The 18,125-nt window shown below is 47.0% G+C and overlaps 1 protein-coding gene across 9 annotated transcripts in view; it reads right to left on the minus strand.

The window, feature by feature from the left end:
• The window catches only part of Eph (Eph receptor tyrosine kinase), a 259,020-nt gene extending 256,055 nt beyond the window's left edge, over nt 1-2,965 (minus strand). For all 9 annotated transcript variants that reach the window (XM_077677189.1, XM_077677188.1, XM_077677187.1 and 6 more), the window contains exon 1: nt 2,838-2,965. In XM_077677189.1, coding sequence (XP_077533315.1) covers nt 2,838-2,925 — 88 coding nt within the window. In that variant the 5' untranslated portion in view covers nt 2,926-2,965. The remainder of the gene's footprint in view (nt 1-2,837) is intronic.
• Between the last annotated feature and the right edge of the window lie 15,160 nt (nt 2,966-18,125).

The raw sequence follows: 18,125 nt of genomic DNA on the forward strand, positions 1-18,125 counted from the left end.
TTCGTCCTGCCGGGTTAATGCGTCCACGCTAGTTGCCCGATGTTCGTTTTTACAGCTTTGAGAGGCAGACCTGGAAAGACGTCTATCTACTTTTGGCGCATTTTTCCAACCAGCAAGAATTATGACGCCTCACCCAACTCCTCAAGCACAAGATTCCCATTAAATAGCGCATGCAACCAACTGTAAATGCTTACACGCCACAAACTTTACATTTAAACTACAATGCTGCTAATAACGAGCTGCTTAAAGCATCTAAACCTACGCAGTTTCACTTATGTCATCCGTTTCTCGAATCTCTTCAACTCAAGGTTTACTTTGCGAAGGATACGAACTTGAGCCGAACAACGTATTCCAGCAATCTAGCGGGCGCTTCGATTTGTCATTTGGGACTGCCCAAAGCAGCTCCGTTTTCTTTTTTTCTTAACACATACAGGATCCACTTCGAGAGCATTCCTGCACTGCCCACGAACTGCTCGGGGCTATTCTCGACTGGCAAATAAAAGGGGCCGTAGATTGCAATGGGAAATAAGTCAACATTGGAACGAACTCGTGCAGTCTCGCCGTGCTGCCACAACGGAAAAAGAAGCGGCGCGAATCTCCCACGGGAAAAGCACAAAGCCAGCTTCGCGTGGCACGTTTAAACATGCCCGCGCTTGTCATAGCGGAGGATTCCAATTCGCGGCTGTCCGTAAAAACCGAAAAATTAATTCTACAAAAAACGCAACTGACGCGGTCGGCGGAGGAATGAAGACACAGTAAACATTTACTGAAGTTTAAATGCTTTCGCATGGTAGAGCAGTCCTTTTTAAAAACGTATTGTTGGTTGTTTTTGTTTCGTTTTCTCAAGCCGAATTTTTTTTATCCGCATTCGCTACTGCAGTCTGCGCCTTGATGCGAATCAAAACAGTACGCAATCGAACGATTTCTTTATGGAGTGCCGAAACTGAAGTTCTTATTTGCTTGTTGACTCCCAAGGTTTTTCTTCAAAAATTAAGCTCTCCGGGACAACAAATGTCCAGATTTTCGGCTCATCACACTTCCTTTTCGCAGACTACTTATTGAAGAAGACGGCTTGTTCTGCGAGCGGATTTTAGAGTTTAGGAGGCTATTCCACTAGTTTCCAGGGGAATGGAAGCTACCATCCGTAAGTACAAGAGAAGTAACTTAAGGCGAATTACACGGACATAACTGCGTGCTCTGCAAAGTTTGTTTGTATGTTTGTATTGAAGACGAGCTATTACTTCACGCTAAGCATCACCGTTTACAAGGTTTCTGAATGGCCCGACTTTTGAGCGAAATTGCTGGGCATGCATGAGGTAACGCATTTTGCCTTGGTTTTTACCTTTGTCAGTTAAAATAATTTTGCGGCCTGTGCGCAACTTAATAAACTCCAGTTGCTTCTCTAATAAACTACCTTACTTCTGCACCATGAGAAGCTGCAGCTCAACAATTGTTACTAGAACATTGTTTGCGCATTACCTACTAGCTGGGCGTCGATATTGCGGCCTCAATTAAGTTGTAACGAAGGTCAGGAATTCCTCGTTTTTTCAGGTCACTTATGTAACGTCTTCAGGATTTCGTAAAGGGCACAACTAGATCAAAATAAACGCGAAGCTGCATCAATAACGCAAGGGAAAACAAGGAAATACGAAGTTCCCCGTTTAACGCACCCTCTTAATTTGGCTACGCAACGGTAAACATTAGGCTCCCCAAAATCGTTAGAACAAACCATGCATAGGGAAGGAAACTCACCTTAAGTGCTTTCGACCGATTCACTCCCTCATCGCCGAAAAGAAAACCAGTGCGTTCCCCACCACCTCGATCCGAAAAAAAAAAATCCAATCGTGGCACAAACACGTTGACGACTCAGTGACGATCACAATCCAGCTGTCGGGGTCCGACGTTGAGTGATGCACACACAATCTTCAACGCTGCTCCGTTGAACGACGACGAGGAAGTAGCACCAAACACAATCACGCAGCATCGCAACATGGTCGTCTTGCGCAGTCCATGATTGTGCGGGGAAGGCCACCGCGCGGGAAGGTCGCACGGCCCGACAGTACAGGTCGTCGTAGCACACAATTATCACAGAGCACCACTCTACCGGAGAAACGCGGAGCGGCGTTCTTTGGCCCCGGGCGCTAACCTTTCTGAAGGATCGATTATTACGGCGACGGACCGCACGTCCGCCACACGGATCTGCGTTCCGTCAGTCCGGCTACATGTACTTTTAACAACATACATTGGTGCTGCGGTTGTTCGTTTTATTTCGCGTGAAAATTTGGTAGGGGAGAATAAATTCGTACGTGTTTATAGTTGAACCCATTGGAGGATATATTAAAAAAAATATGCTACGTAAAGGTCCCCTTGCGTTCCTCAATTCCAATGCCGTTCACTGGGTGTGCCGATCAGTCAAAATGTTCCGATCAGCTGGTCAGTGAAAAAAATGTACGACCAACATGACGGCGCACGTGAACAGCTATTTCAACCGTTTGCAATGCCTGCTAACGAAAGCGTCTCCGAACACCGAACTGTTTCAGGCGCGCTACAACGTAACCGTGCTCGCAAACAAGGCGTACGAGAAGGGCCTACGAGGGGCACGGGCCGGAATCACCGGAAAACAAAACAACAACCGGGCGAGCTAGGGAGAGGAACCAGCGGCGAAGTTCCCAAACCGGCTGGCAGGGCCGCAAGGGCATCGGTCGAGCGCCTCAACATGCCGGACACAGCGCGCACCGCGTTTCTCCGTGTGAGCCTTGCGTGTTTGCGCCGAACACCGCACAAAGACGCGCGCCGAGGAGGGTCCAAGATCCAGGTTGACCCAGCGAGATTCTTACCTTGGTTTCCCTCGCAGCGCACCAGAACCGGCAACAGCACAGCTAGGAAGCAGACAAATTTCCAACGCTCCCTCCGATCCGACGCCATGACTGCATCTGACAGTTCGGCGGGGCCAAGCGAACGCGGCGCCCGAAGAACCGGCGCGAGCGACCGCCCCTTTCTCCGGACTGCGTCACTTCCGGCGCCGCTCTCCATTGGCTCGCGCGGCGAACGAGAGAGAGGCTCCGAGAGGAGAGGAGTCAGGCCGGCGAAACGAATAAAACGCCGAAAAAGAGAGCGAAGTGCTCGCGCTGAAAAATCGCGGCCGATTTTGTGGGGGCTGTTGGGACCAGCAGGGAGCTCCTAGGCAGATCGGGGCAGATAGACGACGCAGACGGTCCGCAACGGCCCGGAGCATTCCTGAGGAGAAACTCCGAAGAACACGGACCCTTGTTTATGGCGGGACGTCAAATTTGGAGACCTGCTCTCGAGCAAAGAACAGGTTAGCGGAGCGAAGGCACGTGCCCCTAAAGAAGAAAACTCATAAGCGGACACCCCGGGACATTTCATTTTCTTATTTGAACTCGAATTTATGCAGAAATTCAAAAGACAAACTGACAGTCTATTAAAAATGTTTGTTTAGAAATTAACATCACCGTCATTTTTTTATTTCGCATTGCTCCCACTCCGGTAACAATTCACAACCGAAAGAAAGCGATGCGTTATTGTTAAAGAAGTGAAGGGTAATATATTCAGGTAACTGCCGACTGAAATATATTTTAAAAGTAGAGTGTCTTTGGAGTAGTTCTGGCTATATGCATTTTTGTATCGAAATACATTTGCCAAAACCCATTTGTACCAAAGATGCCTTTAATACATGGCGATATCGTGTATATCGTTGTGATTATGGGACTGACTCGACGAACTTTGACAGCGCGGATCGTATACGACTTCGATTGGGGTTTTTACGACTGGAACAGACTTCCGTTTCGCAACCCATTTTTCTTTTGAGAAAGACCGATCTTACCGATGCCTCGATGGCACTTGTTTTCCTCAACAATGTAATGAGACACATCATCGTGATCTAGGACATTCGAGTCATGCAGGCGGTATTTATTCGTCACAACACGAGCTAACGATAGTCCACACCGGTCGAAATACTTCGGCGATTGCGAACGAGGAGCCTAGTAAGTTGAGCAGACACTGAGCAACGCTGTCGGAAAAGAGGAACCGTGTTAAGAACGTGGTGTTGCAGAAGTTAAATAAATGTACGCTTGCCACTGTCAAATCATGCTTCTGCAAGAATGCTGCCTATAAATGTTGAAAATTCACTTGCCTTGACTAATGGAGCCATATTTTTTTACTCCGCAATACACACCTTCTCTCCTGCATTGCGGGAATGATAAATGCATTTTTAGGAGATAGCGTTACACCAAGTACAATGAATTAGTTCGATACTCCTATCTCCCTCCGACACATTATTAGTATCTCTAAGATATGTCGTTCCGTCAAAATCTATATCAGTATCTGTGTTGATTTTGACGGCACGGCATATCCTAGAGATACTCCTGTAAGTCCAAGGCTACCTTCTATCTGTGTTCATTTTGACGGCACGGCATATCTTAGAGAGACTCTTGTAAGTCCAGGGCTACCTTCTATAGAGATATTTATCAATCCCGTACTGCATGAGATGGGATATGGATCTAGAATAGCTCCAAATACAAATCATGCCAAAAAATTGGCGACCAGCACCCTTTCTTCACACGACAAATGAGTCACAACGACAAAGAATGGACTCAGAAAAGTTAGTTCAGTACGTTTCTTCCACCCCGATAAGTTCGGAAAAGGAGAGTTGAGCTGCGAAGAGACTGAGCCTTTGAAATCCGCGCGGGGGAAATTATAAGAAAGACACTATACTAAACACAATTTTTGATTTGTAATAAATGTCTTAAGCAGCGCTATACAGATCATTTACATTTTATCTTGATATGTCTGAAACTCACTGTTGGTATTATAACGCTGACTTTGTACTGAAAACGAAACAGCAAATTGTTAAATCATACGATGAGCAATGAACCTAGCAAACTGCTGCCACTGTGCTCGTTGATATATCCCATCTTGCCTATATAGCTCAGTGTATACCAGGCGTCTAAGACGTCATGAATCATGAAGACGCGCACATTACATAACTACAGTGATAAGTTGTCTATCAGTAGTATCTATTCCTAGTCAACTTCAACATTATTGCGCTCGACTATATCTACCCCTCCTTCCCCCCGCCCATATCAACTATCACTGCGATAGGTAGTGAGTGACATTCCGCCAGCAGCTCTTTAGTTCTAGTGGAGCCGTGTAAACACATAGCTGGCCCGTTTCCTCAAGCGTATAGGCTCTCAACCAGCTACTTTATTCGTTACTTTTAACGTTAAACATTGTTAGACATCTTCATGGCCGTCCAGTCCGCCGGCGGAGGGCGGAGGTTGGATAAAAGTGTTGGATCGGATGGGTTTGCTCGAAAGTAGGCGAGCGAGACCCACAAGATCTGATGTAACAAACCCGATCATACATAAACCCGACCTCTGAGGTTGGTGCTAGGCTATCTGAGAGGAGTTTACTTTTGCGCGAATCGGGCAAATGGCGTTGTCAATTACGAGCGCATCACATATCCAACGCAATCGCTTACCAATTTGTCGCAGCATTTTGGCAAGCACACAGTGCTTAATTCTGTTCGATTATTTATAAGCTATGCTGTTTGTTAATGGTACGTTTTAAGGGACCGTGCAACACCTTTTCGAACTTTTTTTAGAAATCTTAAATGCTTGCCGAACGCCAAATAACACTTATATTATGGGGCAGCAAGGTACCTCCGAAAAAATTACTGCTCTATGCCCATTAGATAGCTTAGAAACTTACTCAAAAGATTTTTCTCTCTTTCCCGGTCTTGGCATTCATCGACCGTTGGAATTATGTCATTGCAGCGGTGCAGCGGCTATTCGCCGGCTTTCCTTCAATTTCAGCAATAAACGCATTCGATAGCCAGTTCAGATTGAAAGCCACAAAAGCAAGGCAGAAACGGGAAACGTATCTGCTGCGACGGGCAAATCACGCAGTGACTCTCCGTGCTGGCGATAACTATAGCTTTCACAGTGCTTCCGGGCGCCAAATAAAGAGCAAGAATGTTGATTTGAAGTGTTGCAGATGCCTTTTAATGTTAATGCTATGTAATAAACTAACTCCAACGACCGCTCAGCGAGTTATCTAAGGTGCAAGATGCTGGCAGATGCGATCTCCGGTAGCGACAACTGTTTTCTTTTTTTTAATGAATGCAAAAAAAAAGGAGACTAAAACGTCCGTTTTAGGTAGCTGTTTAAGACCTACCTGCCCACCTTGCCGAAAACATGGAAAGAACTGGCTTAAGTTTTCCCGTGCGATTTAATCCAAGTGAAAATTTAAAGCGCAACAAATTTAGACACAAGACGAATGACATAGGGACAAGCGCCTTGTGTCTAAATTTTTTGCGCTTTAAATTTTCACTATGGAGAGAGAGAATAAACTTTATTTAATGAGACGAGTCAAGCGGGCGGTTTCCTCAGTTCAGGACCCCGTTGGAGCGTCCAGCGTACCAACTAGCTCGAACCCTCACGTTGTTAAGTTAATCCAAGTGTACGATTGACAAAATTCCGTTCATGTCCCCGAGTCTGTGAGAATTGCCAGAGATCTAGTAGGCCTCCATTCCATTAATTCTTCCTCTGTCAACTGCCGCGGGGGCTCAGTTGGTCACGTCGTGTTCGAGGGTTTGATTAGCAGGCCACGGCGGTTGTTCACCTGATGGAGACGCAAAACAAAAAACTCCCTTCTCTCAAGATTCCTCTGCCCGAGAACCCCAGATGGTTTAAATTAACCTGTAGCTTCCCACTGCGGTGCGCCTCGTATAGTACAAATGTGGCTTCGGTGCGTGAAACTCCGTTTTAGTTCTTTCTTCAATTAAATCTAACATACGCAAAATGTATCTCCAAGGGATGGAGCTTGAAGTCCAAATCAGGCTAATAGCACACGCACGGGGATGTACGCTTTGTAACGCCTCGGTAGCTTGCTTTCGCGGACATGAAAAATACATGGAACCCTAGCCATGTTAGCCTCTCTTAAAAAATGCATGCTTGCTGCTTGGCTATGACCCGATTGTGGCATACACAAACAGTAGCCTGAAGGTCATATTAAAATATGTGTGAAGATAAGGTGAGCACGGTCACCACAACACGGAATTATTTGCGTGAAGCAACAATGATGCGCTTCCCTTATTTGCCTTCAAGCCGTGCGGGGAAGCGCATCCTCCCGGGACTGTACGCGCGCCGGCGACGTGTCCGAACGCGCTTGCACATGCTTCGATCGACTTTGATCCTTCTCTCCCATTTTATGCCTGGCGACCACTGAGTGCAGTATTTGTATTATATTGTAGATCGTGTTGAGCTCAATAACACTTTGAATTTCGTGGGTTATATATATAAAGCGCGGAAAAAAATTGCGACTAACGAAATATGCCCAGTGAACACAGAGGTATGGGTATCTTGCTCGAACGCTCTGAATATTTCATAACACAGAAAAAAGGTTGTTTGTTTCGTTTCGCATAGTTGAATAATAAATGAAGCTGCAAGTAATAAATAATAATAAATGAATAATAATAAATAATAAATGAAGCCACAAGGACTTTAAATCACCATGACGGATTTAACACATTTGCAACAATATACTTTTGATCTTTTCCGCACCTGTTAGAATCGCGGAGAAGGTGCACTCGTTTGTAATGACCACCCTAAGCGCGCACGCGAGTTAGGCCTCACAGACACAAAACGAAGAACGTTGAATAAGTTCTCACGACTCATTTCTAATTAATAAGCCAAGGTAAGGTGGTCATGTGACCTCAACAGCGCTGCTGTAAGTCTCGTACCTATTGCAAAGCTTTATAGCTCGGTCAAGTCTGGAGGAACCAAGCGGAATACGCCACTGCGGTGCCCTGAACTCTGGCGAAAGGTCTTTTTTTCCTTCTTTCATTTTGCAAAGCTGCGCTTCCAGATAGGTAATACAGTTCGGAAAGCAAATAAGCTTCTGCGCTCTTTCGTCGGTGTTGGCATTTTATGACGTAAGCATCGCAAAAAAAAAAAAAAAAAAAAGTTCTGTAGTCGACGAGTTGCCGTAAGCTGGGAATATTTCGGGGAATAAAGGAGGGGGGAAGGTGCACAGAAGCAATTCAAAACATTGGTGCAAGAGTAAAGAGTATTCCTTTGTTTTTCTGCCTTTTTCTTTAACCACTGTCACGTCAACAGTGGTTTAATGAACACGAATACGAAACAATAAGAAACTCTGCGTGGTAACATAATGGCAACACACTTGCTGAAAGATTTATTGAACAGCGATTTTAATTTAGTGCCCTAAAACCAATACAAACCATGAATCAATTTCGTTCCACACGAGTAAAGAAATTTGCTTGAAAAAAAAAAATGTATACGCTTGCTGTTTGATTATGATGACCCAGTTGTGGCATAGAACTGCCAGGAGCGTGAAGGTCATGTTAAACGACTTCCGAAGTCAAGGTATATATGGCCATCAATACTCGGAATTATTTACTTAGCGCGAGAACAATGCGCTTCCTTTATTTGTTCTCAAGTCACGTGGGAAAGCCCACCTACGGGGCTGTGCAAATGACGGCGGCAGGACCGAACGCGCTTGCACATGCCTCGAGCATGACTCCTCCCCTACGCTTTCAAGCCCGGCAGCCAGTGCGCGCGCTGTGTGTATATCCAGATGATCTTGGTTGACCGAGCGGACAGAGCCAGGATTACCCATGGACTTCCGGACTAGGAAGCCAGCCCACAATTTGTTTTTGCTCAGTAAAGTTTCTTCCACCTCCTCCTCCTCGGACTGGAGTCGAATGGTTGCTTGAATTCCGCGATCTATATTTAACGCGAGAGGAGAATCTTCACGTACGAGAAATAATATGCGGAAACTGTTGCGTAGGTGTTTTGCTTGAATGCTGTGGCAATGCTAAAACGAAAAACGAGGGTAATAATGACAACATGTCGCTATAGGCCTCCTGCGCTGGAGTTTTGGCGACATGCAGCGCCCCTAGCGGCCGACGCCTCTGGGTAGTACAAAAGCAGACGACCCTCGCCGCCCTCCATGTGTTTTCAATTACAAGCCAGAGTGAAAGTTGGTTGTGGCGCTTTGCATTGTGTTTAAATGACTGCATACTGTATGAAATAGCCCTTAAAGTAGCTGCAGAGGCTAAAAAAAATAATATCCGCTAAAAGAAGCCGACTTGTCGGCTTTCTTTTGAGCGAGCTGTCGCGGTGGTCGCGGCGTGGGACAGTATCGCTAGGTCGGGTGGTTTAACTGTTTGACGACAGTTAGTTTTTTTTTCTTCTTGCGTGCGGTCGACAAAGGAAAGTTCACGAGTAGCATAAACATGGAACGCTGCTCTTATTACATCCTGAGGTAACTGCAAAAGGTTGCTTCATCGGGAGCTTTAAGCGAACGCAAGAATTGCGCAGCCGACTCAGCTGACACGGCTGGCCTGGCACCGCCTTTGAAACGAGTGGAAATTTTGTTTCGTATTTTCGCAAACTAAATGATTCTTGCGTGACGTTTTACGCCGCACGATTTACGAACGGCAGGGTACATGTATACTATCGAGTAGGTGGGGCATTTATTAAATAAACAAATTAAGCGCTATTAAAGGACGCAAAACACGCACCAAATCACACGCACAGCATAACATAACACAGCCGCATACACGGCGCGCTGCCCGAATATTTACATACGATCATCACTTACTGTGTTGGTTTTCTAGTGCAGGGGTCGTCGAATCTGAACGCCGACGTACACGACAGTTTTGACTTCAAATGGAGTTAGACAGCGAGACAAGAACAGCGAATTCGCGTCCTCCAGTTGAATTGCCCCTCCCTCCCCCATGTTCACACTTCGCCAGAATATTGTCAAATATTATTAGAAATTCGCTGAATTTTTTCTCTTTGCATTCAAAGCCCCCTCCTCACCCCCTCCCCCCCCCCCCCCCCGCATTTGCCGTCCAGCCCTCCGCCGTGTCGGCTATTAGGCTATTCTAGGCTATTAGGCTATTAAGTGCGAACTGGGAATGTATGCTGCAAGAGCATAATTAAGTAAAGTGAGAGCAAGCAAGGAAAGCGAGCGGCCTCTTAGTTCGCCCGACCACTTTGTTTTACGGCCACTAATTTCGGCATCGCAAAACAGATTTCACGCTTCTGACGGTCGCGGCATTTTGTCACTGAGACACGCAACAAAACGGCAAGCTAACGCTGCACCATGTATTCGTAACGGAGACGCAAACGAGCACTGTTTAATGAAAGTGCACGCATAGTGCGTGTACGCAAAAGAGCGGCGCACCGCAGCAGGCGAGCCTGCGGTCCGCCGGACTCGCTGGCTTTTTAAAGCGCGATCATCGCCGATTGCGTCACTCTTCTTTTTTGATCGGCTGTTTTTTAGAAGTCTTTGTCACCTAGAGTATTAGTTTAAACCAGAAATTTTACTTAAAATTTCACTTCGTACGACCATCGATCGGTGAACCTGCGAGTAGCAGACGCCGTCACGGTCCCGGCACTTTCGTCGGCGCTGTAAACGTGTTTAGCGCTGCAAAGCTTTTTCCCCTAATGCCAAGTTGGTCGCTGAAATAGATCGGACGCGTCGAGGATGAGCTGGCGACCACGTCGCAAAATAATCGGGAGCGTCGAGCTCATTTTGCTTCTGTCAACACGGGATCCTATGGGACCCGCGCAGCTTTGTACTACCCGGAAGTACTGCCCGGAAGCCGCTTGCGCAGCGCCCCCTGGGCAGCGCAGGAGGCCTATCACCAATTGGAAGAAAAAAACTGTTTATCTCGTTTAACGTGGTTGCTGAATTAATCGAAACGTACGAAAACACCTCAAAATACCACGAATATACCGAAATTATTCAAGATAATTCCTCCGGAATACGATTACAATATCTTTTAGGCAGATGATAAAATCCTGAAGAAGGCGCATCAATTTGAAATGACTTCCCTAAACACGCGTACGTGTTTGCTTAGGACAAACAGACACAGAGCAGAGGAACTGGATTAAAGTCGCATGTCCCATTTCTGATTTATTTTGATGGTACCTGTGAGTGACCCTTACAAAACAGCAGCCAGGTCTATGCTTGATTGATTTTCTTTTTCGAAATCTTGGTCCTGTCTAGGAGCCAAGAAGATGTGACGCTGCCTTCGCCTCGGCACTGACATTGCGATGGAAAGGTTTTCCTTTAGCTTTCTTACTTCGAGGTGCGTCCTGTTAAGTGAGTTAGTCCGAAAAGCAAATAAACTTGTTCGTCCTCTCAGACGGTGTTCACATTGCATGACCTAAGCATCACAAAAAAATAAATACTAACCTTAAAAACAGAGAAATATTTCTTTTTGTATACGTCGCTGTGTTTACTATTTACTCACGCGTGAACCACTCTATCATAGCGAATGTGTGGACATCGCTCTGCAACGGCTGAAGTTAGTATACCTCGAAGTTTAATATACCTTCGAAGGGAAATTATGTTTGTTAGGCAGGGACAGGATTGCTTCAAGCGAAGTAGAGGCGGCATTATAAACTAGTAGGAACGTCGATGATTGGGCAACTTAATTATCGGCGTACGTATACGTGCACGTACCTAGAAACGTAATTAGAAGGATTCATCATTATGAGCGGATTTCCCCCTTCCCCTTAAACCTTTTCTGCCGACGTTATAATCATCGAGGAAGTTTACTAAGTTTGAAATTGCCTTCCAAAACGCACACACCCACGTAACAGTTGCCAAGGCTACACGGGGTTAGAGCGGTGAGACTGGACGAAATTCGCAAGTCCGCGTCCTAATTACTTTCGATGGCACCTGTAACGCCTACAGAAGCGAAGTCAATAGATTCCGTACTTATTGTCCAGTAACTTGTAATAAATATTATCCGCTCTTTGCGCGTGCTTTCAGCGTTGACAGACCCGGTCATTAAATATTGTTTTTCTTCCTTCACATATGCAGCACGGCTGTAAGTGAGCTCCGGCTCGGTGCAAAAAAAAAAAAAAATACTATTCCTTCCTAAAGAGAGTTGAGATAAGCGCGAAATCTTTCTACCATTAAAACTGCGTCAAAAGTGGGTCGAAGCTTTCGCTAAAAGTGCGTCAAAGGCTTCGCTAAAAGTGTGTCTATAGGGGATCGCCAAACCTTCAAAGACCAAAATCGCAAACGAAGAATTAACCCATGAGACAATTTTTCGCGCACAAAGTTAACGCATCTACACGAACGATCTAAATGTATACCGATACGTGCTTTATGAGATAAAGGTGTACTATTGCACTCCTTCTTCGCGAATGATGCGTGTATTGTCGTATCTAGAACCGTTCCTTTTTCGCGATTTCCAAGCAACCATGTTGACACAATGGAATCCCGGTTTCACGCACGCGCCGTGTGGTCAGAGATCTTATCAGAGCTTTTCGGTCGGCCAACCGGTCTATGAGGAAACGCATTAGTTTTTTGAAAGCTCGCCATCGATCCCATTAAGGAAGCTCTCGCTTTAAGAAATCCACTTTTCTTTTCGACTTCGCCTCACTTACTCCGTTGGCACAAACCTATAAGTACAGCAGCCCGCTTTCCCACAGTTTAAGTCACTTGCACGTCTGTAAACAATGAAGGGAAAACATGTGCATGCGTCCCCTGCCTTTGCGTGCATGTGGCTTTCTTCCTTTGTTATTATTATTATTATTTTGTTCCGCTCGGCCGCTGACATTGTGACAACCAAGGGAAGCCAGCTATACGTCGTAAAACGCTAAGACGGCCGCATGCGATAGATAACGTGTCGGTACCCCGCTTAAGGAGCTCAGATTTTCATCGCTGGCCCACCTCAATTTGGTACAGCCGCACCAGGACTGCTTGGGTGGACAACACCTTCTAGATAATCATACCTCGAGATGTCGCCGCCCGAGGAACCGTTGCCTGCAGTTGAGTAATTGATGTCCCAAAACGTCAAGCACAGGAACGGGCGCGTGGTGTCTAATCAGTCAATAGCAGGGAAGTGGGAATACGAAGGACGAGGTATACGAGGCTTTCATTTAGTTGGGTGGCGTTGTTTCTTGAGTGGTGCTACGGGAGGCAGCTGCGTACAGGGAGCGTCGATGGCGTCTCGCGGGGAGTCCAGGCGGTCGCGGCAGGTGGACAGGAGGCCGGACAAAAGGCGGCCCCGACTCGGCCGTCGGTGGAACAGGGGAATGTGTGCATACCGTGCGCACTGCACACCACGGCTGAACTACGCGAAAGAAAGAAGCGACAAAAGGGCCTCGGCGGCGGCGGCGCGTCAGTGAAGTCGCCTGAAACACGGTCCGGGAACGGCCCCTGTCAAGGAAGGGACCGATTGAGCTGAGATACAGGCGGGTTGTGTACACACAGGTGGAATATAAGCGAAGGAAAGACACACGGATCCTTCGGGGTGGCATCATTTTGTTTTTGTCTGTTTTTGCGCGCGCGAGTCTTCAGCCGATACGAGAGGACTTTCAAATTTATAGCTACACAGTCATGAACGCCATAAAAAAAAAGAAGGATTTTTTCTCAATTTAAGATATACAGGCTAATCCGCATTTAGGTGAATGCGAAGTGTTTGTTGAAAGCACCTTTTTGGCGTTTCTTTTTTAAATTTTATTACCCGCCGTGGTGGCTCGGTGGCTCAGTTGTGCTACTGAGCCCGAGGGTGCAGGGTCGATCCCGGCCGCAGCGGCCATTTTTATCATGCACGCGAAAAACCAGAACTCCCGCTCAACGAGATGTACGATAAAGAAGTCCCGGAGAAAAGTCCTCAGGTATTTTTGTCACAGCATCGTTCTTTCTTGTGATATCTCCACTGTGCAAGCATAAGACTAACACGGGCTTTGTAAAAAAGGTCTGGACTCCTTCTGGACTCGTGATAACCATCTGCTGGGATGCGGTTCTAATAATCGATTATCTAATTTCTGTATTGCACCAGCACGGTCCCTCGAATGTGGAATTACAAACATGCGCTTTCTTCCCGGACGCGAACGCCGCGACGAGGGTTCGTTTTTGTCCGGCGAATACCACCGAGAAAGCTGAGGAAGATTGAAGACGTAGAGCTCGCAGCAAGGAGCGTCCAGCTTGCGCCACTGACGGGTGCGCGGCGGCGGTCAATCCAACGACCTGGGTGGAAGCCACGTCTTGGAGCCCATCTTTTTCCGCTAGATGGGGGAAAAAAGAGTGCCGTCGGCTTCGTCACACGCGCCAAGGAGGATAAGGTCTGGGAAGCGGCTAAGGAGGAGGCGGAGGAGTTGTGGTGTTGGGTGCCCCGCGCGTTGGTCCGGCGTAAATCACGTCCAGTTTTAGTGTCTCTTCCTCCCATTTACCGAGCCGATCCTGTCTCGCTAGCTCTTCCCATTGTTCCGGCCGCTTTTTTACGATTCCCGGCTTTTATTGAATGCCGGAGCGCGGCCTTATTATACGCGAAGCGTATATATAGGGAACGGCTGGCCACTCGAGGCCGCCGTCACGGCTGCCCGCAAGGGCTATCGCTGCGCCCGCTCCTTTTCCCTTCATCACCGAAAACGCGCCACCTTCGGCGCGGATTCTTGCGAGCTGGACGTGATCTTTGAGAAGACCGCATGCGGTTGCCATCGGATACTCCTCCTTTCCCATCCATCCACATTCTTCCATGACCGAGTGGTGTACCGTTGGAGACGTCAGGATTGGAGCGTTATATCCCCCCCTGGGATGGATCGGGACGGTGCGGATTCCGCATGCGACCAGGCGCGATGTGGAATAACTTCTCTCTCTCTCCCTCCCTCTCGCCTCATCTCCTTCTCCGATTACTCTCCCTCTCCCGCCGTGTATGAAAGGATGCCCGATGTCTCGGGTTTCTTTTCACCTATCTCTCTCTGTTTGCCTTCTCTTTGAAGCGAAGCTTCCACCGATAGCCTTCGGGTTTATACATCATGAACGCCCGCGGTGTTTCTTCGGGCCGTTTATAGATGGGAAATGGTACGTGGGCGAGTGGACACTCTCGTTTTCCGCTGCACCGAGTTATATGCGGCCTTGACTGCGCAGAAAAGAAATGTGTAACTGTCGGATCCATTTTCTTCGTAAATATTCCGGACTGTAGACCATCTCTTATACAGGTTGTGCAAGGCTCGATTGTGAGGGCGACCTGTATAATTACATATTCGGGCTGCTTACAGACGAGGGAATGCAAATAGCTACCAAATAAGAACAGATGAGGATAGATGTCCCTTTGTGGAGGCACGTATACCTGCGAAGCCGGGTCGGGTACCTGTGATTTACCCCGCTGAAAGTATACGCGAGAGCACAAGTGGTTCGTGCAGCATTTCGCTTCGTTGTGTACAATGTGAATTTATAATAATACTAAAGGCATTTTAACGCAGGCCGCGCCTAAATGTGTACGCACACTCACTTTACAAGCTCCGTAACAATGAGTATAAGGCATGTGAAATGTAGACCCATTAAAGGTTATACCTCTTTGTCTATAGTGTCCTACCGCTGGGCACACCACTCCATGCTCTGTCCGTACCTTTCCCCTTCTTTTTCTATTTTCCTCCTTTTCCTCATTGTTCCCCTTTCCCCCGTGCAGGATAGCATACTAGGCCGTAGCCTGGTTAACATTCCTGCCTTTCCTTCACTTTTTCTCTCTCTCTACTGGATACTGAAGAAATAAAATGAGTAAAGGAATGACAAAAAACTTAAAAAAAAATGGACGCGCCTGGGGAGAATCGAACTTCCGACCTCCACGCCGTGAAGCCAGATTCTACCTATCGTCCATCCCAACAGATGGCGCCTTCTTGCAAAATAGACTGCTGAATTAAAAAAAAAACACACATGAAGGAATTAGAAAGCCTGCGATTCACACTTTTTTTAGCTGGGGACAAGGTTTTAAATATCGCTTTTCATTTCGCACACAGACAAAAGTATGTTTCCGCGCTACTGTATCTCATGGTTGCCAGCATTATTTTTGGGAGGACAAATACTGCTCGTAGATCTAAAAAATTCGATTTAATAATTTCTAGGGCGTTATCAGCAAAACCGTTTCTCGTTAAGGTGATCTAAGTGATGCCCTTTCATTTGGGATAGAGAATATATACTCGACAAAAATAGGTTGTCTTTCCCTTTAAACCCGCGCGTTGTCATGTGTTACGGTAGCAGCGAAACTCCGTGCGAGCGCAGGCTGCGAAGCCTCTCCGCAGCGGATGACGTGGAGTGACGTCACACTTACCACGCTTGCACACGGCAACCCAAGGTCACTCTGACGCGATGAATAACCTCGAGAGACAAGTAGTAGAGGTTTCGCTCTAATAATGTCAAAGCAGTAATGTCGAGTGGGTATGTTGACATCACAGCCAATAGGAATGGGTGAAACAGCTGTGAGCTTCAGGCGGCAGCTGTCACGGTCCATGGCCATTCCGCCTGAATGGGTATGTTGTCATACTTATATTCAGCCTCAACGAGCTGTTATTTATCCTAAGGAGGTACAAAGCAGCGTCAAAGTAATTGTACGTCGAGCTTCATGTAAGGTTGTTGAGTTTTTTTAAGTCGGAGGCTAAGATGCATTCGCTATGTCCATCTAAGTCAGCTGAAGCCATGAAGCCGCAGAACCGTCGGCGATGCGCGCTAGACTCGCATTCCGGAGTCCCTGGCTTCGATTCCCATCCAGTTCCAAACTTTCATAATGTTCCTTTCAAATCAATTAAGTTGCTTTCGTCTTCTTCGCGCTGCTGGCCATCTTAGGAGCCATTTCGCTGCTACAGACACCGGCGGTGGATTTTCTGCTCAATGGGCCCTTTTATGCTGTAGCATCAAAAATCAGGCGGATCTTATCGTCCGTCTGCTCAGCCACGTAGCAAGTGTGCTCTCACTACGCTCTCAGGGGATAGTAGCCCGAGGAAGGGAATTCTATTTATGGTTGATGATGTTGACGAAGTTTGCGGGGATAAATTGGTCGCAGTTAGCACAGGACCAGGGTAGTTGGAGATTAATGGGAGAGGCCTTTGCCCTGCAGTGGGCGTAGATAGGCTTCTGCTGCTCCTGATGATGATTGCGGCGGCTGTACCACGCACTGTACAGCGCGCACACTGGTGGCTCACGCCTTCCAATAGGATTGGCTAAGAAGCAAAATGCAAGGCTAAGCTAGAATGATGCTGATGAGAGTTGTGGCCTACGCCAACCTCACAGCTGCATAGAGCTATCGGCACTATAACTACGAGAGTTCACTTTCCCACGCAGAGCATTCGCGAATAAGCTGGAGCCGGTGACGCCAGGCACGGATTCTTTGCACCCATCTCATCATCATCGGTATCATAATTTGGCTTGAAAGGAACGTGTTCTTACACGGTATTGGCATGAAACTAGAAATGGCCACCAGACCTTGATGACCATGAAGACGAAATTCAAGTTTTCATTCATTCAAAAGACTGCTTTGACCAACAACAATGTCAATTTTAGCGCAACCTTAGAAAGATAAACAAGGTAAAGAGGAAAAGAGATCAAGCTGTGGCGACTGACCCGCCACCCCCTTCTTCGCCCAGCCCTTATGAGGTCACAAGGACTTGTGCGACTGGGCGCCACCGACCAAAGTAACTGTGTGTTTGCACTGGTGCTGTTAGTTCCGTTTTATCGTGCCATTTGAATACTAACATGAACTCAACTTCGTGATGAATACTTTAGCGTTTTTCGCGTTATATCAGTGTGTTTGCACTGGTGCTGTTAGTTCCGTTTTATCGTGCCATTTGAATACTAACATGAACTCAACTTCGTGATGAATACTTTAGCGTTTTTCGCGTTATATCAGTGCTGGCGTCGTGTAACAAAAAAGTTCAAAGTTTTAAGGGCGACGCCCCTTAGGGGCTGGGGCTGTTGGCGTTTCCTGTCGTCCGTCGTCGTAATCGTCGCCTCATGTAGTCACGGTACTAATACACCGCTAAACGTGTTTACGCCTTGCGCTAGAACGTAACGCGCACTAAAAAAAAAACACCGGGAGACTCGTTTACGCCTCAAGCTAGAGAGCTTCATGCTTCAAAGACAATAGGCCTTTACAGCAAAGCAGTATACCTCTACGCCCCCCCCCCCCCCTTCCCCAAGAATACACTTATACACTGCATGTTTTGCCCCTCCCCAGGTTTCACGTTAGTGGAGCTGGCCCGGATTTTTTTTTTTTTTAATTTTTCTTCTCTCGTTCTGGCGGGATCGTCTTTGGATGGCGGAATGCAGCTGAGTGAGCC

The sequence above is a fragment of the Haemaphysalis longicornis genome, unplaced genomic scaffold, assembly GCF_048455015.1.
Source record: "Haemaphysalis longicornis isolate Haplotype H1 unplaced genomic scaffold, Haemaphysalis longicornis Haplotype H1 scaffold_7, whole genome shotgun sequence".
NCBI classification, from domain to species: Eukaryota; Metazoa; Arthropoda; class Arachnida; order Ixodida; family Ixodidae; genus Haemaphysalis; species Haemaphysalis longicornis.